General features: G+C 43.9%; 1 protein-coding gene across 2 annotated transcripts in view; it reads left to right on the top strand.

Moving 5' to 3' along the window:
* The window catches only part of ATG4B (autophagy related 4B cysteine peptidase), a 483,533-nt gene that overhangs the window by 351,184 nt on the left and 106,694 nt on the right, over positions 1-25,655 (top strand). For both annotated transcript variants that reach the window (XM_069213627.1, XM_069213626.1), the window contains one exon: positions 15,365-15,421. In XM_069213627.1, coding sequence (XP_069069728.1) covers positions 15,365-15,421 — 57 coding nt within the window. The remainder of the gene's footprint in view (positions 1-15,364; positions 15,422-25,655) is intronic.

The raw sequence follows: 25,655 nt of genomic DNA, 5'->3' as shown, positions 1-25,655 counted from the left end.
TTGCTTTACCCGCCTTTCAGATCAGCTTGTTGAGGTTGCTCCACTCTAAAACAAAAAGAAAAGAGAAAACCATCAGCTTCCTGGTTTAATAAAGCCGTGCATGAAGAAAAGAGAGCCCTAAGAACTCTGGAGAAAAAAGGAAGACAGTCATCCGCCACTTGTAACTTCACATCTCTGTACTGCAAGATCACTCTACAAAAAGCATATTCCTTCAGGTCACTGCTTCACTCACCCAAGCACCCACCTGTACAGCTCTTTGAGCTGATCAAAGCTGCCAATTCTCCCTCTATGTCCATCAGGGGCGGCTCCTCCGCTATGGCGGAGGAGTGTTAACTGCCCCCGCCAGCAGCAGCAGCTGTAAAACCTTTATAGTGGAAACATAATAAACTGAGTTTATTATGTTTCTACAATAAAAGGGGTGAGCCACTTTCATGACAGGGACAGAGGCGGAGTGCACTCCCACCCCAGAGCGCATGTCTGATTGGCCATCTGTCTCAGGCTGGCCAAACACCCATGCGCAGTAGGCCCTCTCTAGCCTAGCAACACAGTCACGACAAAGACGGTGACAGTGAGTACAGATGCCTAGCACACAAGGGAGAGATGGAGGAAAACGACAGTGACACACACGCACAACACACACACACCATACACACAAACAGCTGCACACGTAAACAAATCGCACAAGACACACGGCAGAATAATACACAGACCATAATGCTGAAGTAACAACAATGTATTAGCATAGCAAAATCCTTCCCATGAACCAAATATATACAAATGTCCATAAAGTCCCAAAGTCATGAGGGCGCACAAGGTTACAGGGCACATTTCAAGGCCCAACATGTTCTCTGACACAGCCGGAGAGAACACTGCAGAGGCATCATTTTGCAAGTGGGAAGGCACCTCGGGGGGCACCTCAGCCTAATACAGGAACGTTCCCACTGGTTCTGGAGGGGGCTCCATGCCCATCACTTTGTCCTGGGGAGTGCAAGGCCACAGTCTCTCAAGTGGGTTACATGCCCACTGGTTCTGGAGGGGGCAAATGCGCATTGCTTTGTCCTGGGGAGTGCAAGGCCACAATCTCTCAAGTGGGTGACATGCCCACTGTTTCTGAAGGGGGCAGCCTGCACAGTAGCTCCTGGAGGGTGGACTACATGGTGTCTGCTGGCGTTGACAGCTGCACTGTGGTGGTGGTTGGAGGAGTCTCCTGGACAGCCCCTGCACTCACTGATGGCTGCACATCCACAGCTGGCGGTGGGCACCCCGTGACAGCTGGTGGTGGTAGTGGTGGCTGTGTTAGCCTGACAGCTTCCACTGGCATAGAGTGCCTCGTCTCCTCCTGTCCATGGGTCGGGGATCTCTTACCCTTCTTGGCAGGGGTGGATGGGCTCTTCCCCTCTCTGCCTGGTGGTGCAGGTTTCTTCCCCTTCTTCACAGCTGGTGCAAGCTCCTTCCCCTTCTTCACAGCTGGTGCAGGTTACTTCCCCTTCTTCACAGCTGGTGCAAGCACCTTCCCCTTCTTCACAGCTGGTGCAGGTTCCTTCCCCTTCTTCACAGCTGGTGCAGGCCCCTTCCCCTTCTTCACAGCTGGTGCAGGAATCTTCCCTTTCTTCCCTGGTGGTGCTGGCTCCTTCTCCATCAGTGTTGTAGGTCTGGTATCCTTAAAACCACGAGTAGGTGGTGCTACCCCTGTCCCCATGGACTGTTTGGCTGAGGTGCTAGGCTGTGTCCTTGGTACCCTGCCCATATGTGCAAGACGGGGGTAGGGGTAGGGAAGAGGTCAATTTGGGAGAAGAAAAGCTTTTTAGGGACGTTTGGGCGGGAGGAGAGAGGAGTAATGGGATTGGAGGATGAGGGAGTGGTTGTTGGAGGTGTACGTCTGCTGGATTTGGGTGCAGGTGAATGGGCTGTATGCTGATGTGAGGTGGATGGGTGTTGGGTGTCTGAGTGCTTGCGTTTGTGTCCTTTAGGAGGGGGGGGGGGGCAGACACAGTGGGAGAGGACACAGGGGACGCGTGCATGGCTGTTGTGGAGGTGTCTGCCAGTGAGGTGTGTGTTCTTCTTGGTGTGGTGATGCTGATAGTGGATGTAGATGTAGCACATGCAGGTGTGAGTGTGGATGTGACTGGGAGGGAGGTGGAGGAGGTGGGGGAGACAATGGAGGCTGTGGATGTTGTCATGTCTGCAACGGTATGGTGTTTGTGTGAGTGCCTGTGTGATGACATGTGGTGCTTGTGTTTGCTTGTGCCACTCTTGGGTGTTGCCTTGTTTGCATGCTCATCTGTATGTGTGCTTGGGATGAGTTGGGGTTGAGGAGAATGGGACTGGGAAGTGGAAGTTGGAGGGGGGACGGTAGGAACAGGGACAATGGCTGCCATCAGAGAGGAGGCCAGAGCCTGAATTGATCTGTGTTGGGCCACCAATCTACCACGAATGCCCTCCAGGAATGCATTGCATTGTTGTATCTGGGAGGGCCTGATGTGCCTGGGGCAAAGGGGATCCCCACCCTCCTGGGTGAGCGGGCACGGGCAACTCACTGAGGGGCTACAGGGAGGGCAGTGCTGATACAGGGGGGCGGCTGTACCGGCAGCTGGGGTGGTCAAAGAGTTCTCCGCCACCACCAGGGAGCTCCCATCGGAGGAAGTATCAGAGTCTGTGTTGTCCCATCCAGTCTCCACCGTGGTGCTCCCCTCGCCCTCCGTCCCACTTGTTCCCTCAGCGTTTGTGGTCTCTGCCTCCAGGGTCCTATGGGAAGCAGGTCCATCTATCACCGGTGCCCCTGCTCCTCCGCCTGATGATGCTAATGCACACAAGGACAGGATAACAAAACAAGAAAGGGGGGGAGAGAGACAAAGGATACACTGGGTTAATGACTGCACCAACACCACTGCTGACGTACACAGCACCCTCACACACAGGGAACAGGCCTACGCACTGTGCATTGCACTACCAGTGAAATGGCTAGTCACCAAGGCATGAGGAGGAGCACACACACAGCCAACTGCAGCACACCTGGGACCCACGCAGCCCTGCCTAGAAGTGACTACTAACAAGCTAGGTCACCTGTATTTGCCATGCAACAATTACCCTTCAGAGGACCCACGCTGCAATGTCTGGCCTGCCCTTATGGGCACCCACTAACACACAACCACCACCCGGATAACACCCCACCAGCCATAAGTTGTAATGATACCCACTGTACTCACCCCCTTGTGGCTGCTGTGATTCCCTCAAGCGCCCATCCAGCTCAGGGTACGCCACCGCCAGTATGCGGGCCATCAGGAGGGTCAGGGTCCGACAGGCATCCCTTCCTCATGGGGAGGCTATCCCCAGCTGGGCCTCCGCGGTCTTCCGTGCCCACCATCTCAGGTCCTCCCACCGTTTCCGACAGTGGGTGCTCCGCCTGCCATAGACCACCAGGGTCTGCACTTCCTTGGCGATGGCTCGCCATATTCCCTTCTTTTGATGGGCGCTGACCTGCAGAAGCAATAAAGACAGGAAAAAAACATTAAACCAACAGTCAAGGCTGTCACATACATGGCCCACCATGCCTGTTTCTATCACCATTGGCACATACATTGCCCAGCGCATGACAGGTAGACCACCAACAGATAATCCCCCCCTTACACCATGCCTTCACACACATCCCCATGCATCCATGCCACATGCATCGTGCCCACAGTGTACTCACCTGTTGGTCTGGAGGCCCATACAGCAGTCCATACTCGGGTAGGACCGCATCCACCAGTCGGTTCAACTCCTCAGATTTGAAGGCTGGGGCCCTTTACCAGGTCACACGGGCCATGGTAGGTTCCAGACACAGGTCACAGCAGCACATGCAGTGTAGGTCTTCTCCTGTGGAAGGTCAGGAAACAAGTGAGGAATAATTGAGAAAATGGAAGTCATGTCAGGGCGGTGTACACCGTCTCCGCCTTCGTACATCCCCATTGGCCACTGTACCCCAAAGGGCCCAATATTATCCAAAGAGGAATTGCACGGCGGTTCACGAGCGCCTATCGCCGTGATGCCCAGCGTCGGCGGAATTACCTCACTTCCACCTGTCCCTCCACACAGGACAGGCGGTTGCCATTTCAGGGGGGGTGAACAGGCCTATCGATAATTGCTGCGTCATCGGATAAATATGCACATACTTTGAAAATTACACTGTCCAAATACATGATTGCATGATGTGGACTGCTGTTGTGGTATAGTTGTTCAAATTGTGACAGCCTACTCACTCTTGTGCCCCTTAGGTACCCCCTGGGTTGAATAGGAGATGGAGACATACCCCCGTGTACAGACCCCTGGTGGACTTAGCTGCACTGGAGGACAGGCCCATTATCCTCACCTATAGACTGGACAGGGCCACAATCTCACAGGGCTCTGTGCCCAGTTGGAGCCTGTCCTGATCTCAGCTATCCTCATCCGATTGGGATCCCCCCCTCTTGTGCATGTTTTATAAGTGTTCCATTTTACTGGCAACAGGCTCTTTCCAAGTGACAGTGGGCAAGGCAGCAGGAATGTCACAGCCAGTGTTCTCAGTCGTGGTGGCAAGAGTTTTGTCTGCCTGTTAAAAACACGTATGCAGCTACATTGCTTTCCCCCAGGTGGAAGATTTGGCCACAGTGAAGGTCGGATTCTATGCAATGGGACATGTCCCCAATATTATTGGTGCGATTGATGGAACACAAATTGCATTTGATTCCCCCCGTCCAGCAGAATGAACAGGTGTACAGGAAACGTAAGAGTTTCCACTCCATGAATGTGCAGATGGTGTGCCTGGTGGTCCAGAACATCTCCCACGTCAATGCTAAATATCCTGGGTCGGTGCATGATACCTTTGTTCTGAGGAATAGTAGCATCCCAAATGTGATGGGCCAACTACAGAGACACATGGTGTGGCTTATAGGTGAGTACACCTACAGAGGCATACACTAACATACACTCAGTGTATGTATGCACCTGCTGTTAGCCAAATAGGATAGTGTGTGGCTAAATGTTGTCCCTCAGTACTTGCAAGTGACTCTGGCTACCCAAACCTATTGTAGCTGTTGACCCCTCTGAGGAATGCCAGGACAAGGGCTGAAGAACGTTATAAAGAGGCACATGGGTGAACCAGAAGGATCATTGAGAGGACCTTCAGCCTCCCGAAGGCCAGGTTCAGGTGCCTCCATCTGACAGGTGGATCCCTGTGCTACTCACCCGAGAAGGTCTGTCAGATAATAGTGCAATGCTGCATGTTGCACAACCTGGCCCTCAGACGCCATATACTTTTTCTGCAGGAGGAGGAGACTGGAGATGCCCCTGTGGCAGCAGTGGACCCTGACAGTGAGGATGAGGAGGCAGAGGATGAGGATGTGGACAACAGAACATTAGTGATCCGATGACACACAGGTGAGACAGTGCAACTTCACATTTCTATGACTATTGTTGTATTTTGTGTGGCAGTGGCATGCAGGCATTACCCACTTGTTACCTCTACTTACTGTTACCTATGGATTCTCGTTTTACAGATGTTGGTGATATGACAGCGATGTCCTGATGTGATCACTACAGCCAGCAACAGGTCATTCATTCTATGCTCTCATTTTGTGCAGTTCATTTGCAATGGATGTACCTGTTTCAATCAATACAATTTTTCAATACATGAAATACTAGTAGTTGAGTTTTATCCATGGGTGTTTATTGTAGTGCTAAGAAATTGAGGGGGAAAATGCAATGGAATGGGGTGATGGAGGAACGTCCAGGGTATTGTTCCAGTCTGTTTGTAGCACAGGTGCAGTGCCCAAGGGGACATAGGAAGGGGGACAATGGCAGTTCAAGATGGACAAGGTGACTGAGTGGGACACAAGTAGGACAATCAGGAGAGTCTCATTTCCTGGCGGTGGTCTTGGCAAGTGTCTCTGGCTTCTGTCTGGTTCTCAGGGAACGTTTGTGGGGTGGTTCACCTTCTGCAGGGGGAGGGATGCTGGTGCCCTGTGGGTCCTGTGGGAGGGCCTCCTGGCTAATAGCGGCAGCGGAAGTGGAGGACTGTTCAGTTGAATGGCTAGTGGTAGGGGCACTCCGGTATGCTGTTGCCTCCCTCATGATGTTGGCCATGTCTGCCAGCAACCCTGCTATGGAGATCAGGGTGTTGTTGATGGCCTGTAAGTCCTCCCTGATCCCCTGATACTGTCCCTTCTGCAGTCGCCTGTTCTCCTGCACGTTGTCTAGGATCTGGCCCATCGTCTCCTGGGAAGGTTGGTAGGCTCCCAGGGTCTCGGAGAGTGCCTCTGTAGAGTCGGTTCCCTGCTCCTGTCCTCCCCCTGGCGCACAGCAGTACTCCCAGTGCCCCTGTTGGCCTGTGCCTCTGACCCAGGAACGATGTGCCCACTACCACTGACCCCAGGTCCTTGAGTGTCTTGGGGGCGAGGTGTGGCCTGGGTCCCTGTAGAGGTGGGAACACTGCTGATTGACGTGTCCTGGGGACAGAGGTGTGTGTACGCTGGGTGGGTGCTGTGGTGTTGGTTCCTGATGGGGAAGTCTCTGTGGTGGTGTGTGAGTGGGCTTGGGTGACCGGCTGTCCAGTGGTCCCTGACGGGCCAGGTAGGTCCTCCAGATCCAGAAGTCCAGAGTTACTGTCATCACTAGGGGCCTTTTCTGTTGGGGAAGTGGATAATGGTGGCATCTCCTCTCCACTGACATTGGTGGGGGTACCTCTGGGGATGTAAATTATGTATTATGCTTCAATTGTATGACATCTGTACTTCCCTAGCTTCCCCTCTATGGTTGGTGTTGCCCTGCCAGCTTTTGCTTGTGTATGGTGATGTATAGTGGGATTGTGCATGCTTTAGTGATGTTTGTCCATGCAGGGCTGGGAGGGGTGTCCATGCATTGGTATAGCATGCAGGACTTGGTTATTGTGATTAGTGAAATGTATAGGTGCAGTGTGTGGGATGGAGTGGAGTGATGGGAGTGAGGGTATGGGTGTGAGATGGCATGCAGGTATTGGGGGGTTGATAGGTAGTAAATATTGACTTAACAGTGTCCAGCCCTCTGGCAACTCCACCGAGTCCCTCAGGATGCAGTATTTCCAGTACCTGCTCCACCCATGCTGTGAGTTGTGGGGAGGAGGTGGGTCCACCGCCAGTCCTCTGTATGGCGAGCTGGTATCTTGGTGCTATGGAACGTACCTTCCCTCATAGGTCATTGCACCTCTTCCTGATGTCGTCCCTTGTTCTGGGGTGCTGTCCCATGGCGTTGAGCCTGTCCACGATTCTCCACCATAGTTCCATCTTCCTTACCGTAGATATCTGCTGTACCTGTGCTCCAAATAGCCGTGGCTCTATCCTGACAATATCCTCCACTATGACCCTTAACGCCTCCTCAGTGAAACAAGGGTTCCTTTGTGGTGCCATGGGTGTTGTGTGATATGTGCTGGTGAGGGTGTATTGGGTGATGTGGTGGGGTGTGTAATGTGGAGTGCGTGAGGGGTCTATGGGTGTAAGTGGTATGTGTGTCTAGTTGTCTCTTTGCTGTTATTCTCAGTCACCTGGTGGCAATTGTTGTTCGTAAGGGGTTGTGGGTAATGTGTGTGTGTGTTTTATAGTGGTGTGTGTATGTGTGTCAGGTGTGTGTTCTTCGTATTGGAACAAAAGGCGGGGGACATGGAGATTATTAAAGGTCCAGTGTACGACCTCCCAAATTAATGAACATATCAAAAAGAGTACACTGTTCCTAAAAAGCAACTATGGAAACACAGGCTCAGCACTGGCAGTTCCAGTACTGGAAGAAGCAGGCCCTCACACATCCATAGGATGTCAGGCTTCATCATAGGGCCTGCTCCACGTCAGACTGGCACTGCAATGTCTGACGGGCCCCTAGAGGGGGCACTCTGCCAGAGGTATTTACCAACAGTGTGTGTCTGAAAAAGGGTTAGGAATGTATCTGAACCTACCCTAAAAAAGCAGAAGAAAACCAAAAGCAGAATAAAGTTGGCTCAAGGTCCTCAAAAAGCTAATTTGAATTCAGGTGGAAGACCTTGGTCAAGATAAAAAAATAGGCAAATAGGGAGTGGGTACGGAGTAAGGTTCCTCCACTCACACGGTGAAAGCGTTGTAGAGAATGGTCTCTCCAACAGCTAGTAACTCAGGTCAACATGTTTCGAGCCTATCATACCCCTACGGATCGGGTGGCGCTTCATCAGGACCAAAAATAGCAACTCATCTTCTGCTGTACTACATTCCTCTAAAAATTACCGAGGCGTAGATTTTACTTACATGAACATTACATGGAAGGTAACTTAAAACGAAGAACGTGCAACAAAAAGAACAGAGCATTATCTCTGAATATCATTTGAACATTCTGATCAGCATCTCTTGAAAACAACCAGTGACAATGTGAGAAAATATTGTGATAGTTGTGAGCAAAAAAAGCCATGCACCATTAGGTACCTAAATAAACTCCTTACCCTCCCTTCCTTGGGAACAAGTTCCTTGGGTTCTAGCGGACCTTGGGACTCACAATTCTAAATCAAAATATGGGGCGCAAATGCAACAAAAAGTCATCATCATGACCTGAAACTGTATATGTATGGAGTCAAAAAGAAATCTGCGGTGAGTACTTCAAACCACTGATTACAGCATAACACATGGCCAAAATAAAAATAAGCTCTCAAGTTTTTACAGAAGTATAGCCAAAAGGAACGCAAAATGTAGAAATGATAGTGGGCAGAAAAAGATTACATATCGACTGAGGAGCACACACTCCTTCAGACCTAATTACCAATTATGTACCCAGCCAACTCACTCAGAGCAAGGGGAAATCAAAAAGATATATAATAAACCCTTACAACATTGAAAGGTATGCAAGAAAACATGAAACGGTTAAAACGAGGCAAGAAAACTTCAAAAGAATTCTAACCGATCGTGTTTGCTGTTATCAAAGTGGACCGCCAGGGTCCCTGCTCAAAGGGTCTCCGATGCTGGTAAGCGCCCATCATTAAAGGGAACACTAATAGACAAATTAACAGAAGGCAACGTTGCCACTTACTTCTTTGAAGAGTTCCCGTTGCCGGAAACCTATTCCGTGCACGCTGTCCCGGAAGTGAAAGACGGGGCAGCTGCGCATTTCTTAAGGCGTCTGACAGCCAATGAACAGGTGAAAAAACTCACTGGGGCAGGAACAGAGATCGTCAGATGGGCGAAACTAAAAATGGACTGCAAGTTGCATGTCTGAGTTCTTTCTAAGCAGATCCCACCGTACATCAAAAAAGTATATAACGGAAGTAACGGGGAACAACTGTTAGAATTGGAAATAACCTTCTGGAAAAACAAAATAGCAGAGAGAATATCTGGGTGACTAAGACAGCAAAAAGATATAGAGGCTTTAAACAAAATATTCAGTATGGAGCTCTCATGTCACTGCATAATTTGTTCAAATGTAATATTTATGGTCATAACTGATCAGTGTCTAACTAAAAAAGGCTATAAGTTATGGAGTGAGTCCTTGAGATGCCAAGGTATCAAGAAAAAGGTTGATCATGTACTGAAAAGAGTTCTTTTGTCATAGCCAAAAATGGAAACGAAGGCTATATATCAGGCGACGTTGTTTCTCTACAAGATGAAGATATCTCAAACGATAGTTTAAAAAAAACAAGATCCATGGGATATCATCATTAAGCCCATGACTATCAGTCTCTAGTCTGAACACCCACCGTTGTTCTTTCTCAAAAAGGCCGTGCGGGTTGCTGATATTACTGAAAGATTTCAATACTACCCACCATAATTCATCCAGTGTGTGCTTGCACTCATAAAAGTGGGTACTTAATTTAGTAGTAAGGTGTCCACATCTGACATTACTACGGTGTTCATTTATCCTAACTTTGACTGGGCGTGTTGTCATACCAATATAACGCAACTGACAAGGGCACTGAATCAGATAGATACAATTGCAAGTGTTACAGTTGGTGTGTTTTTTGAAGTACCATCGTCCACATAGTTGGAGGTCTAGAACTTCTGTACGTGAAGTTAGCGTGCAAACATTACAGTTACCACAGGAATGATGTCCCTTCACTGGCGTTAATTGCCATAGAGTGGTTTGTCTATTCTCAAAGAGTTTGTATTCGGGGACAGGTATGTACTACCATATCTTTGATGTTATGAGTACGTTTAAATGCAAACAAAGGTTTTGGAATGTCGAGCCCGCCACTGCAGAGTATCAACCATCGCTTATTAATCAACTTCGGTTTGGCTGGCTTGTTTTAGGTGCCAAAAGAGCTTCCCTATGATTGTTCCGGGCCCGTTTACAGGCTAAATTGATTAAGCGTGGAGGGTAATGTCTATTCTGCAGTTTACGAGATTAATCATCTGCTTGTGTCTCAAAGCTCAGTGTTGTGCTGCAATTGCGACACAACCTCAGGAATTGCCCATAAGATAAGTTAACCCTTAGTGCTTTCGGTGGTGACAGTCAAATAAAAGTAAATTATTCTAATCTTTGTGCTTGCGAGAGGTTGTGGTCTCCAATTTGCCATCATGGATGGAAATTAAAAGGTCCAAAAAAGCAAGTTGTTCAGAAGACACAGTAGAAGAAAATCTTAAGAATGGGTCAAGAGTGTTAACCCAAGTAATAAAGTCTGTCACCAAATCAATGGTGCCATGCCAGATTATCAGGATGTCATCGATGTAGTGGTGCCAAAGTTTAATGTTGACCATAAAAGGATTGGAGTCACTAAGTATAAATGATTCTTCAAAGTGATACATATAGAGACAGGCAAGACTGGGCGCAAAGGTGCTTCCCATTGAGGTACCTCGTATTTGATGCTAAGGTTGATGTTCGAATTTGAAATAATTCTCGGTCAGAGCTAGAGATCATTGCATAATAAACGAGACCGGGATGGAAAGGTTAGAACTCTGCCTTAATAGAAAATCCTCTGTGACCTGCAAGGTCTGTTAGTATAGAGTGATTCTACATCCAAACTGATCAAGACCTGAACTTCTTCAGAAGCATTCATCTGATCAATAAAATTGAGCACAGCAGTGGTGTCTTTCAAAAAAGTAGGTGTCTCTTGTACCAATGGTTGTAAAAAATGATCACAAAAAATAGACAATGGTTCTAAGACAGAGCCTATCCCTGAAACAATGGGTCGTCCGGTGGGGGTGGGGGGTTGACCATTCTTACAGATCTTAGGTAAGCAATAAAAATACGGAATCCGAGGATTAGGAGTATCAAAAAGTCAGCCTCTCTTTTCATAATCCACATGTGAGATGTAGCCTCATTGATCATAGATCTTATCCTTGCTTGTAGGTCTTTGGTATGATCATGGCTAATCGATGCGTAATACGTGGTGTCTCTCAACAAGCGTAAACACTCTTGTCTGTATGTTAGCGCCTCCTGAATAACTGTAGCGCCACCTTTGTCAGCAGATGTTATGACAATGTTGGTATCAGATGACAGTGATCTGATTGCCTCTTTCTCTTGTAAAGAGATATTTTGGAAAGTTTTATGAGAGTGTAACTTCTTAACATCTGCTAATACAGCTTTTTCAAAAGCAAGTAATTCACAAGGCCTTACAGCAGTAGGTGGAACGAAAGTGGACGGTTTTCTAAGTCCTGAGTCTTCTTGGAGATCCGAAGCTTTGTTTTGGAAAAAGAGATGACATCTGATCTTTCTGAAAAACTGAGATAATTCACAATTCAGATGGAAGAAATCTTCCTTAGGTGTGGGAACAAAACCACAGCCTTTATTAGGAGCACGAGTTTCCAAATGGAAAGTGATTTTAATGATAAATTGACAACTAAGTCTTGAGTGTTGGATTCCTCCGATAGCTCGTGGTCACCATCTGAGGTTCCTCCTCTGCATCTGCCTCTTCCTCTGCCCCGGCCTCGGCCTAAAAAAGGACCGTAGGTAAAAAAGGGGCGCAGTTGATAAAAAGGATATGGAGGTTGCCAGGGCATGGGTTGGTGGAGTGGGAATTGGTTTTTTTAATAAAAAGGTTGCACTCCACCGTCATCAGTGCTCCAGCCATCGGAGGATGAACTATTGCTGTAGGTACGAGGTTTCCTATATATAGGTCCTGAGTCATTAGAGGATCTTGACTGTGTCTCAATCTCATAGTCGTCTTTGATGTAGGGGTACACTTTCTCTCTACTGAATTTGTTATTATCTTTTTGTAGTTTATTAATTTTCTGTTGTGTGAGATATTCCTTGTGTTCATTCAGTTCCATATTGATTTCTGCCAGCCGTGTCTTAAATGAAGCAATCTACAGGGTCGCCTTAAGTGCACTCTCCGTCAGGTTAATCTCAATGGTGATTGAGTCTGCCAATCTTTTGGAAGTGTTGATAAGGACTAGCCAGTCCCTAGTGCACTTCCATGCAATCTGTGCCCAGTCTTTCCTGAAGATTAAATCCTGTAGGAAGATCCTTGGTACATTCGTTACGATGAGTCCATTAGGGGCTATATTGGCTGGTAGATATTCAGTCATAATTGTCCCATGTAAAATGGTCTTAATCAGGTCACGCTTCAAAGAGGAAAGTTTGTCCCAATCTTCTTGATGGCTTCCTGTGGGACCAGTCCTATGAGTCCACATCTGACATTACTACGATGTTCATTTATCCTAACTTTGATTGGGCGTGTTGTCATAACAATATAATGCAACTGACAAGGGCACTGAATCAGATAGATACAATTGCGAGTGTTACAGTTGGTGTGTTTTTTTAAGTACCATCGTCCAAACAGTTGGAGGTCTAGAACTTCTGTACGTGAAGTTAGCGTGCAAACATTACCGTTACCACAGGGATGATGTCCCTTCACTGGCGGTAATTGCCATAGAGTGGTTTGTCTATTCTCAAGAGTTTGTATTCGGGGACAGGTATGTACTACCATATCTTTGATGTTATCAGTACGTTTAAATGCAAACAAAGGTTTTGGAATGTCGACCCCGCCACTGCAGAGTATCAACCTTTGCTTATTAATCAACTTCTTGATAGTATTGGACATAGGGGTATAGGTAGATACACAGGTGAGACGACGGTTTGGCTGGTTTGATTTAGGTGCCAAAAGAGCTTCCCTATGATTGTTCCGGGCCCGTTTACAGGCTAAATTGATTAAGCGTGGAGAGGAATGTCTATTCTGCAGTTTATGAGATAAATCATCCGCTTGTGTCTCAAAGCTCAGAGTTGTGCTGCAATTGCGATGCAACCTCAGGAATTGCCCATAAGGTAAGTCATCCCTTAGTGCTTTCGGGTGGTGACTGTCATATAAAAGTACATTATTCCGATCTGTGTACTTGTGATAGGTTGTGGTCCCCAATTTGCCATCATGGATGGAAATTAAAGGTCCAAAAAAGCAAGATGTTCAGAAGACACAGTAAAAGAAAATCTTAAGAATGGGTCAAGAGTGTTAACCCAAGTAATAAAGTCTGTCACCAAATCAATGGTGCTATGCCAGATTATCAGGATGTTGTCGATGTAGTGGCACCAAAGTTTATTGTTGACCATAAAAGGATTGGAGTCACTAAGTATAAATGATTCTTCAAAGTGATACATATAGAGACAGGCAAGACTGGGCACAAATGTGCTTCCCATTGAGGTACCTCGTATTTGATGATAAAGTTGATCTTCGAATTTGAAATAATTCTCAGTCAGAGCTAGAGAGGCACATTGCATAATGAACAAGACCGGGGTGGAAAGGTTAGAGCTCTGCCTTGATAGAAAATCCTCTTTGACCTGCAAGGTGGCTTCCTGCGGGATGTTAGTATAGAGTGATTCTACATCGAAACTGATCAAGACCTGAACTTCTTCAGCAGCATTAATCTGATCAATAAGATTGAGCACAGCAGTGGTGTCTTTCAAAAAAGTAGGTGTCTCTTGTACCAATGGTTGTAAAAAATGATCACAAAAAATAGACAATGGTTCTAAGACTGAGCCTATCCCTGAAACAATGGGTCGTCCGGTGGTGGGGGGGGGTGGGTTTGACCATTCTTACGGATCTTAGGTAAGCAATAAAAATACGGAATCCGAGGATTAGGAGTATCAAAAAGTCAGCCTCTCTTTTTGTAATCCACATGTGAGATGTAGCCTCATTGATCATAGATCTTATCCTCGCTTGTAGGTCTTTGGTATGATCATGGATAATCGGTGCATAATACTTGGTGTCGCTCAACAAGCGTAAACACTCTTGTCTGTATGTTAGCGCATCCTGAATAACTATAGCGCCGCCTTTGTCAGCAGATTTTATGGCAATGTTGGTATCAGATGACAGTGATCTGAGTGCCTCTTTCTCTTGTAAAGAGATATTTTGGAAAGTTTTTTGAGGGTGTAACTTTTTAACATCTGCTAATACATCTTTTTTGAAAGCAAGTAATTCACAAGGCATCACAGCAGTAGGTAGAACGAAAGTGGACGGTTTTCTAAGTCCAGAGATTTCTTGGGGATCTGAAACTTTGTTTTGGAAAAAGAGATCAAGTCTAATCTTTCTGATATGTTTTTCGTATTGGCCAGTGTGGTGTTGTTTTGAATGTGGGTGTCCATTCCGATCGCGGCTGTATGTACCGCCAATGGTTTACCGCCATTGAATGTCCGATGTGGTGATTTGTGGGTCATAATGTGATGGGCATTGTTTTGTTGGCATAACAGTATGGGTTTTGGGAGCGCCACTTTATCACTGACCTTTAGGCTGGCGGATTTGTGTATGTGGCTGTATTCTGTCAGATTGGTGTGTGTGTGTGTGTCATAATATGGGGATCGGATGTTCCCCACCGTGGCGGTATGTTGGCAGCCATCACCGCAGCGATAAGCGCCACTTACCGCCACTGTCATAATGAGGCCCATAGTCTTTTTGGTGGTTCCTTATTCGTTTCTGTTGAATTAGGAATAAATTGGACTACTTAACAGGATGTACTGACGGTGAAAGTTTGAAAAATTAATTACATATTTACAGAGTGTCATGTACTTATGACAGATTTCGTAGTATTGAGCACCTCTTATGTGTGTAACAGTGCGTTTCTAATTAACATGATCAAAGACATTCGATTCAATCCAAATACAGTCAAAAGTGACCTTAGTTAACGGAGTTACATTTAATTAGAGGCATTTATTACCTTAGATATTGAATCACCTAATAGAAATATCCTTCAGGCAGAAGAAGCATCTCAGATGGCACAGAATACTTTGGAAACACAACTCCCTCAACAATAAATCGGATGGAATTAAAGAAACTGCAACATTCCTGACTTATATTTCTCAAAAAAGACATACCGGCACATTTATTTCTGAAAACTACATCGTTTTTTTAAATGTTTATTTAACGCACTTTCCATGGCATTTGGCACTGTGGAGGTTTTTCAGTAGCTTTGACCAGATTTTCACCAGCACATTTCTCTTCCAGGGCTTTTTCTGCAACACTGAGAATGACTTTGATGAGTGGTGCAAGCACATCAGAAAGGTGAGTGTGTTTGTTTTCACTATGTTTGAGAGAGAGTACTAATACAGGATTGCAACTAATTATAGTTGCATGTTTTTCGTAAAGTTCCCATACTTCTACTAATTTGTAATAAAATGGCTCACTACGCCTGTTAGTCACTATTGAGTATGTTTTGTATGCTTGGGAATAGATACTGCATGACTGAGTACAAATTTCCCATTTGCAAGATTATGACTATTCGCATTTGGTAGTTAATTGTTTTTTTTTTTTAATTGTCCCAATTCATGAGTGGAGCTGTTATTAAAGCCATTTTGTGTTTACTGCCTCTTACCAATTTTACCTTTGTACTCTTTAGTTTAGAATTTTGTTTAAGGAATTTGTTTTATCTTTATTTAGTTAGTTAATGTAAAAGTTAAAAAATAAGAAGAAAGGATTCCAAAAGATGTTGGTCTAGAAATTATTTTCAAATTCCATCATATAACATTTCCAATTTAGCTCAGTAGGAGCGCCTTGGTCAACATTTTTATGTCACAACTTAAATTTAAAATACATGATTTTACAAATCTTGGTTTTCCAGCCAGCATGTAAGGAAGTTCAGCATTCAGCCAAACTCTGGCTATCTGCATCCTTGCCAAGGTGTTTCAGGTATTTTTTTCTGAACCAACAGACAAACAGACATTTACTCAGTAAAAATCTGAACTTTGACTCACCACAATATCTCTATGGGGTATTTTATCCATTGATATACTAGCTCAGCTCAAGTAAGTAGCCAATGGAAAATATTGCAAATGTAGTGCTGAGTTCTGGCTTACCCTGATCACTTTTTGGGCATTGGAATACTTTACCAAATTAAATTTCCCTGTCGTGCGTGTTGAAATGTATAAAATATAGCAACGTGGGCCTTCACTTGAAGTTTGGATGAGCAGGAGCCCCGCTATAACTCTGAATCTGTGGTCCCCATCCTGATTTAGGGATGGAGGAACTGCTAGGTTTCGATGACTATCTGCCACAGTGCAGCTAGTTCTGTTGAATGCCAATATCAACTTTCTTCAATGGATTTACAAACAACATCACCGAAGCATTATTGGTAACCTGGTAATTTAGAGACTGTATAAACTCTGAATTGATACAATCTGTCCACATTGTTACATAATTCTGTCCAAATGTTAATACTGTATTCTAATTATCACCCTTTTTCTCTTGCAAAATCTAAAAATACCTCATTTTTGTTACCTCTTCACTTGTATTTTCTTATGGTATCATATGTGTTTTATATAATTTAAGTTGCCTACCCAAAGATACATCTTAATGCCCGTTAGAGACCAGCCCACGTTCTCCAGACTATACACATCTTCTTCAAACACATTTATTTTCATTACCACTACAGATAAATGTAAATGAAAGCTTGTGTTTTAGAGAACATATTATTTGCAATGTGTGACATGACGATGTTGGGATAATCGTAATGTGACAATGTGTTTCTTCGGGACAACTTTATTAAATGGCAATTATTCTGAGAGCAGTTGCTCTGTTGTATACTTTCCCAAACTAAGTTGCGCCACAATAGCACCAAAGGGCAATCAGTTAAGTAGGTAGCCTAAAAGAATGCAATGTGGTATCTTTGAAAGTCAGAAAATCTCAAAGCGTTACCTTTTACAGATCCCTGATTTACCCACTTTTGGGTCTGGAGGGTCCCACCTAAAAGACCTTTTGTATGCAGAAATCTTTAATTTAGATAAAAGGTTTCTTAAAGTTTTAGATCTTTTGCTTCCTGTATTTAAGTCAAACCAGAGTCGTATTACTTCCCTTTGTTCCATCTTAAATATTAAAGTTAAAAAAATAGCCAGGAACAAAATGGTGGAAACACTGCCGTCCGGAGATAAATTGATTTATTTGACCTAATTCAATAGCAGAAGACAGCTATTCTATGTGCCTAGCTAAATGCTAAATGGACATATTTGAAACTTGCCCCTGTTTTGGTCTTGAAGATCAACATAAATTCACTAATGCTACTGCCAGTCCCATGTCAGCATGCCTCCCAAAAGAGTGTGCACATCCCTCACTTGGGAATTCAACAACAGATTGTTTTATGAAGGTTGTGTACCCCAAACCCTCAAACATGGAGTTGTTACATTCCTAGTAAAAAATAAATGTTGAACCATTGAAACATAAGCCATTGAAAATTAGGAATCACAGACCCATTAAGGTTTTTTTTACTCTTAGCGAGAATCATGGAACAATTCTTGGATATAATCATACAAAAGGAAAACACTCAAAAAATCCAATTACATTTCTGATTTACCAATCATATCTATAAAAGTCCAGATCCCATGATGCAGAGGCAATGTTTCCAATATTATGCCATTCAAAGGAAGAGACTCAAATGCCGGTGGTTTAAAAAAAATAATCAATCTTTATTCTTCATTGTTTCTTTGTTTTCATTAAAATCAACAGTGACACCCAGCCAACATGTGTCATCCCAACAGGGGACTTCATCAAGGCTATAAAATACATATATAACAACGTTTTACAATAACGCCAATCCAAAAAAGGGGAAAAACATTTTGGTCTATGACTGTGGGTACATTACATCATGATCACCTCATCATTCATGTAGAATCCTCTGCCTCATCAATTGGACATAATTATTTACAAATGTTGTCTTAATACATATTTAAATTAATGAGAAGACCACAATTTACAAATTCATCTCCTGCGTCACAGTTAGTTCATGTCCTTAAATACTCAACAATTTAATCAGCAAATAATACCTCCATATATATTAAAATAGTAAGTAGACTCCACTTCACAAATTCAACTCGTATATCACAATAGATTTATGTGCTAAACTGTGACTTGTGAAGTTAATATCACAATTACTATCAATAGATTTAATAACAAAGAAAATTCCACAAACTTTAATGAGTTCAACTAAAAATCAATATGATAGTGTATGTTGCATTACAGTTCTTAAAGATAGCGCATCCTTAATTTCGCTTCACCATCTCCATGTCATCATTTTATTAATACTTACATTGTGGTATACATTCTTATATGAAGATAACGTCTTTAATTTCTTTTTTTATTCATGAATAATGTAGCCTTAGGGATTTCTCAGAAAATGGGCAATAAACACAAAGATGAATTTTCAATGCCCCTACTCATAGATTCAGAGCTCAAAATCTCAAAGTTAAAATCTGCAATCAAACCTCATTACCAAGAACCCTCAATTTAGAATCTCTTGAGTTTCAAGCTCTACGTAATTCCTCTTAATTAATAAATAATTACTCCTACGTACTCTAGACTAAGAGGTGCCATCTTGAACTGTCTCTTAGTCTCACAAGCAAACATCATACCAAATGGTTAAGCGTCCACCTATGGGACGTAACTCGCTTTGCACTTGTTCAAACATATCTACTACGTCTTATGAATATAAGTTATTATTGTTATGCAAATGTACATGTTAAACAATGAGTGACAAACTTTTATCTTTTCTCCTCACTGCATTCAGACTATGAGCACCTGTGTCAGCCATACTAACTCTACATCATAAGGCATTTACCTGTAAGCAGACCCAATCTGTATGCTTAACATCGTCCATCAGGCAGCCAAACAGCCATCTCATCAATCACATTTTAAAGGACAGTTTTAGTCCCTCGTTGGTTGTTTTGTGACTAAAACACTAACAAATGTCCACGTATCGTCTGCCGCCATCTTAGAGTTCCACGTATAGTGAACATTTTAGTGAACTGAAAAAAAGCACCATCTTGTAATGTTACTAGGTATCTGATAGAGACCTCTAGTTGCAGATTCCTTACCTTAGAATTTCCCCCAGGAGTCTGCCTGGATCTGGAGATGTTTCTCAGGCAGTACCCCAGTGCGCTGTTAGGTGGCGTTGGTCGGGTCCGTTGTCGTCTGCGCAGAATATGACGTGGGTCCTATGTAGGGGCCACCCTGGCATGCTGACATTAGTTCTTTTCTTGCCTCACAAGCAAGCGCTGATCTGAAGAAAGCTACCTCTCAGTCAGTTTTTGACTGTTCTTTTTCAACTTTTTGTCAACGTTTTTTCAAGTTGTTAACTCCTGGTGCATCGAGGGATGTCTTCGAGGAAGACTGGTTTCAAGCCCTGCGGGTCCTGCCATCGAGCGATGTCCGTGGCGGTGTCGCGTAGGCTTTCATTAGTCTAATGAGACTACTGGATTTTGAGCAGCAAGATCGGTGTGGGAGACTGAGTCTGACCCATTGCGGGTGACACCTGTCGCTCTAAATCCAGGTTTTGCTTTAGCTAACTAGCAGTGCCTCATCTCTACCAGAGGGTAGGGATGATTGGGCAGCCGAGCGCATTCCATATTAGGCTTCTCAGGGAAGTCGTGGTCACTCAGTTCGCATCCGGTTCTCTCATTCACAATTCAGTCTCATATATAAATGACAAACAGAAGCAGTATATGTTTCAATGATTGGTTTAATAAAACAACTGCATCTTAGATAGCAAAGCGTGAGCTGCAATAACCAGGAAGACACAACATGACAGTATTAAAATGGTGACGAGGAGAGTGAAGCATAAGAATAACGCTATCATATTGTCACTAGGATCGATGGACTATTTCCTATCTAAGTCATAATCTGAGCACATCATGTTAAGCTCTAATTCTGCCTTTCAGGTTCCCTCAGGAAGACATCAACCCTCATACCTGAGCAAAGGCCTGTAGTCTGCGTTAGCATCTGTAGCGAAGCATTCAGCAATCAGCATACAGTCTTGGTTCCCTGGCTGGAATCTCCATCTTAACGTATAATGGGACTAGAAAGTGCTCACAGAACACAGCTGATGTTCTGAGAAAATGTCCCTATGTAAGGATGTGTATTTTCTACGAATGTTGGAGACTAAACTTCTACCACGTTCACCGGCAATGTACCAAACTGTAGCCTTGAATGAAGCACAGAGTGATCAAGAATGTCTTGTTTGAGAACACAGTGCTAGGCTTAGCAAAACAGTTAGATAGATGAAAAATAAAACAAGACCGCAAAAATGGTTATTGTAAAAATAACAATGCGAAGCCGAATAAAACTTATCTAGGTTAAAGTGCACAGCGGCCTAGTGTGTTAAACTAATGTGCATGGAGCTATAACTAAAATGGCTACACAACACCCTCCCCTTGTCAGTTGAAAGTGGTTCAAAGCCAAAACTAAAATTTCATGGCTAAAAGCTCAACCTAAGAATATATATAAAAACTAGGTCATTTAGGACAAGTTAAAAGGACACACAAGCATACTACGTGGCAATTTAAAACATGAGCATGCGACTTGTAACCGAATTAAAAAGACATGTCAATTTAGAAAAGTTCCAAACTAGGTACGAGTCCATGGTGTAAAGAAGACATATCTGATTGTATAATGTCTATAGCAGAAGAGACAATATTATTTATGGTGTATATCCGATCGGACAAGGTGTTAATCCCATTATCCACAACAGCTAATGCCTTTTTTAGATTTTCCTGATCTATTTTCCTTAACCGGGCAGCAGCATCTTGTTGGGAAAGTTTCCAAATCTCATTGTATACTGCATATAAGAAACGCTTCCTACGTGGAGTGCAGGGGCCTGACAAGAAATCTTGTAAGTCAGTGGAGTTAGACAGGAGACTGAGGTGTTCTCTAACCGCATCTAGTGAGGATGATTTTAGCCACTGCTGGCATAATTTCCCCACACTATATGTTGTAATTATGCCCTCATGCTCTGGTGATATATAGCGAGGGTCTGGCCTACTCGTCCTAAAACCCCCAGAGGAGTTAATAAAACGTTGATTACACCCATTGGTATCTATTGGCCACAATGACCAACCGCCAGGACGTGTCAGTGAAGCATTAAATGTACCATTCTGGACCCACTCAGCGAGCTCATTTTCAGTTGCATTTGTATATTTTTGCCATTTATAAAACTTTGCAGGGGCAGGTATATTGGGCATGTTTAATGCCCTAATTTTAGCTAAGCCTAAACAACTCGTCTGTTGTACCGTTTAGTTTAAAATGATAATTTGTACAGGAATAAGGCATGCTCTAAACAATGTTTTCTTTCCCTTAATTTGCCATTTTTTTGTTCCCCACACACTTTTAGGATCAATTGGTTTCAACCAATATTCATAGCCTTCTATAGATAACCGGGAAACAAAGGATTCCGAATATATAAATTTCATATTGGTCAATAACATATGTATATCCTTAGTAGGTGGTACTTTAAAATAATATGACTCACCATTCTTTTGATTGTGCCCAGAAAAATATGCAAACTTTTCAGAATATGTTTTGGAACTCCCTTGCGGCGGAGTCGGGCAATGTTCCCATTGCATGTAATTAAAAACAGTTTTGGGACTGCTCGCTCTATATAAATGAAATGGTGCCCATAATAATTATAACAAAACATACCACTATAATTTTCTTTAAATTGGTAAACATCTTCGTTTTCAAAGACAGTATAATATTGCAATTCAGTCATCATAGAATCAAGTGTTTTCACATCCCAATCATCAGAAACAATGCCTGGCATTACTATATCATTCATTGATAATTTGAACATATACGGTGTTTGAATAACTTCCGTGGGACCATGTATATCAAACATTACTTTGTCCCAAACAATCCCATCAGGAATCGGCACTGCGGAAATGTTCACAAAGGATAATTCTCTTCGGACTTTATGTGAAGAAAAATGTGGTTTCAAAACCTCCTCCACCAGTTCAACTGTCGATCTTTCAACAGGCCAGGTCCTCCCTGGACCAGAAAAAAAGCATCCTAGGACCGGTTTCAGGTTGTCACCCTTCATCAGCCAGGCTAGCTTGAATCTGGTGGCATAGCAAGCAAGGGACCCACGTCTGTGCATACCCTTCCCACTTGGGGCGACAAAAGCAAAAACAACAGATGATGGACGGAATGCAGAGCAAATCAAACATTCACCCCAGTCATAGATCTGGGTTTAATCCATCAGTTTTTTTGCTTGCCATGCCATTCCAGGACAGTTTCCGTCCATCATTTGTGTTTTGCTTTGCTTTTGCCGCCATAAGTGCGCCGGGTATACCCAGACGTGGGTCCCGGGCTTACTATGCCACTGGATTCAAGCTAGCCTGGCTGATGAAGTGTGAAACCCTGAAACTGGTCCCAGGATGCTTGTTTCCGGTCCGGGGAGGACCTGGCCTGGCAGTTCAGGTTGGACTGTTCCCATGAGGAACAGGGTCAAGACTGATTTGCATATGGCCGGGTCTAAACTGGGGAGGCATGGTGAACAAAATAACAATGGATTAAACCCAGATCTGTGACTGGGGGTGAATGTTTGATTGGTTCCGCATTTCGTCCATCATTTGTGTTTTGCTTTGGTATCTTAACCTCAGCGTTCAGCATACCTCCCATAGGATAGTGATATTTGTTAGGAAATCGTTAAGGATAGGGCATACCATCGGCCGTAGCTGTCATGGCAGCTCAAATGTCTGCGTCCGGTTTTGAACTCAAACGAGTCACCGCAGCTACAGCGGCCACAGCCACTGCTGACTTTGCAGCTTCATCATCCAGTGTATTTCCAGCAACATGTATTCCAACGCGCTGGTGTCCAAGTGTGTGCACAACATGGACATTCGGTACTGTCTCTTTCAGGTCAGCTACTTTCCCTCAGAGTAGTCTGTGTTTAATGGTGTTGCCTTTGGAATCTCTGAACCCATTCTGGCGCCAATAATGCAGGTATTAATTAATGGACTGGACACAATAATGTGAATCATAAGCAATCAGTGTAGGCTGTGCAGGATCCGTGTGTTCCAGTGCCATCAGCAGAGCTTTTAGCTCTGCCAGTTGTGCTGTACAATCCCCTAGGGGTTGTGTAAAGGTATGCAGAGGACAAAATTTATCGCCCTCCGTATAGCTGCTTTCGACTGCGCAAGCAGCAGAATATTGATGTTTAGTTCCAATTGCAGGTTGTGCAGAGCCATCGGTGTACATGACTCTATGATATTGGTCAATAGGCAAAGTATTTGCTGGAACTGGATATTCTATTTCATATTGTAAAAATTCCTGAGTTTGTAACTTTGGGTAAAAAATGTAGTCTACATCAGTGGCTGTCAGAGACGCAGCCCATTGTATCCAACGTGGATGTAATGCTTTTGCGTTTGGAACGCTAGCTTTTGTAACAGCCTCCAGGGCTGGGATTGGAGAAACAACAATAATGTGTTTTCCTCGGGCAAGAGGTCTTTCTTTAATGACAGCCATCTGTACAGCAGTTCGAATTTTCTCAGTGGGAGCAAAGCATTCTTCTGCCGTCTAGTACAAGTGTGATTTGTATGCAATCGGGACTGTCTCACCTTCATTAAATGTCTCATAGGTGAAACCGATGGCCCCAACTATTACTCTGATGACCAAATGTGTTTTGTTGTCCCTCGTGTGTAAGTGTTGTGCTGCAAGCATATCTGTCTGCAACTCTCAAGTATACATGAATGTTCAATTGTCCAGAATTTACTTGAAAAATCGTACCGTATTAAGTCATATAAAGGTTTTATGCATGTAGCATAATCTGGAATGTAGGTTCTGCCAACATTTAGGAAACCCAATAATGATTGGAGTCTATTAATCGTATTCGGTGGTTGTAACTGTGCGCATTTCTCTAAGAATTGTGGTGCTAGGCTCTTCCCTTCACTTGACAGCTCATATCCTAAGAACAGGACACTGAGGAAGGCTATTTTTATTTTTTTTCAGTGAAATTTGTAGCCAAGTTCAGCAAACCCTACAACAATGCGGGCTACCCGTCTTAAATGTTGTAGTAATTCATCATCCGTGAGATAGATATCATCTACATAGGACAATGCTTCAGGGTCAATCTTGTGCTAAATAGCAGTGACACGAGCTGCGAACAGTCCTGGGCTGTTCTTATACCCCTGAGGTAAACAACAGAATTTTTTCTGGGAGACTAGTGCGCTGAAACTTGTTAAGTCTCTACTCTCAGGCGCTATATTCTGGCAGAAAAAACCATTGGAAATGTCTAGTATTGTTTTGTATTTTTTACGCACTGTGTTGCTTATTAGTGCTGTGCTATGCGAGTTTTGGATAGCATAGGTACGTGTATGACTTTAAATGTCTGTAGTCTAAGACTATTCTGTATAAATGGTCTGGTTTAGCTACGGGAAATAATGGGTTATTCATTAGCGAGACACAGGGTTCAATCACATCCTGGTACTCTGATTGCGTGAGTATTTATCTCACTGGTGCCTTTGCTTCATGTTTTATAGGATACTGCGGTTGTGGCTGAGGTTCACTTTTAATTGGAATTACATGGTAGGGGGATTCTTTATCCCTTCCCACGTGATTTCTTTATAATGCAGGTGCTTGTGCCAAAGCCCATTCAATGGAATAGGATTCAGAGAGTTCCTCTGGAACAAGGGGCGAGAAAGAAGGCTTAATTACTCCTTCTCCATATGGGCAGGTACGGACAAAGTCAGGTGGCCAATCTTGTTCGGGCAACAAGACATCATATACTTTTACTACGCGATCCCAAAAAAGTGCGTCTATTGTGCGTTCAATGTCTCCTTCGAACTGTAACGTTACTTTGTACACCCTATTAGGCGTGGAGACACGCATGTCCGCAGTCTCTACTTGTATAACGTTATCAGTTGCTTTCACTTCCAGATGCTCTAGAAGATTCCGGTGAACTATTGTGACCTCTGCCGCGCTGTCTAGCAGTGATAGAGCCCAATTCTTGTTCTTCAAGAGGACCCTTTTCCTGTGTGGCATGTCGGACTGCGACTGTTGCCACCTTTTTCTTTTTAAATTGTTGTTTTTGTTGGGCAGGTTTCTCTTCCTTTTTAACAGAAAACTCTGAAGAACGTTGTGACTCCTGTCTCGGTTTCATGTACTCTGTTCTTCGCTCTGATCACCCACCTCTCTCATTTTTTTTTTCGATGAGTCCTGAAAGGAACGAGATTGCGTGTATCAGTATATTGATATCTATCAGGCGTCCTTATATTATCTCTGTTTCTGAGATTATACCTATTCTGTGGGGTCTCTATACGTGAAGATTCTCCCCTCTCTTTCTTAGGAGTTTGTTGTTTTTTATCCCAGCGTTTCTTTAATTCCCTCAGGTGCTTGCTTGCGGGTATCTTTGTTCGATTTACCCTGAAATTGTGGTTTTTGTGGTCTGGCCCCTAAGCTATCTCAACCAATACTTGAATAGGCCTCTGCTATTATTTTAGGCAGCTCTCATTCTTGATCCTGTTTTGGAATGTCACAAAGC

This window comes from Pleurodeles waltl, chromosome 11, assembly GCF_031143425.1.
Source record: "Pleurodeles waltl isolate 20211129_DDA chromosome 11, aPleWal1.hap1.20221129, whole genome shotgun sequence".
Taxonomy (NCBI): domain Eukaryota; kingdom Metazoa; phylum Chordata; class Amphibia; order Caudata; family Salamandridae; genus Pleurodeles; species Pleurodeles waltl.
The sequence above is the reverse complement of the archived record's forward strand: the minus strand, read 5'-3'. Positions and strand labels throughout refer to the sequence as shown.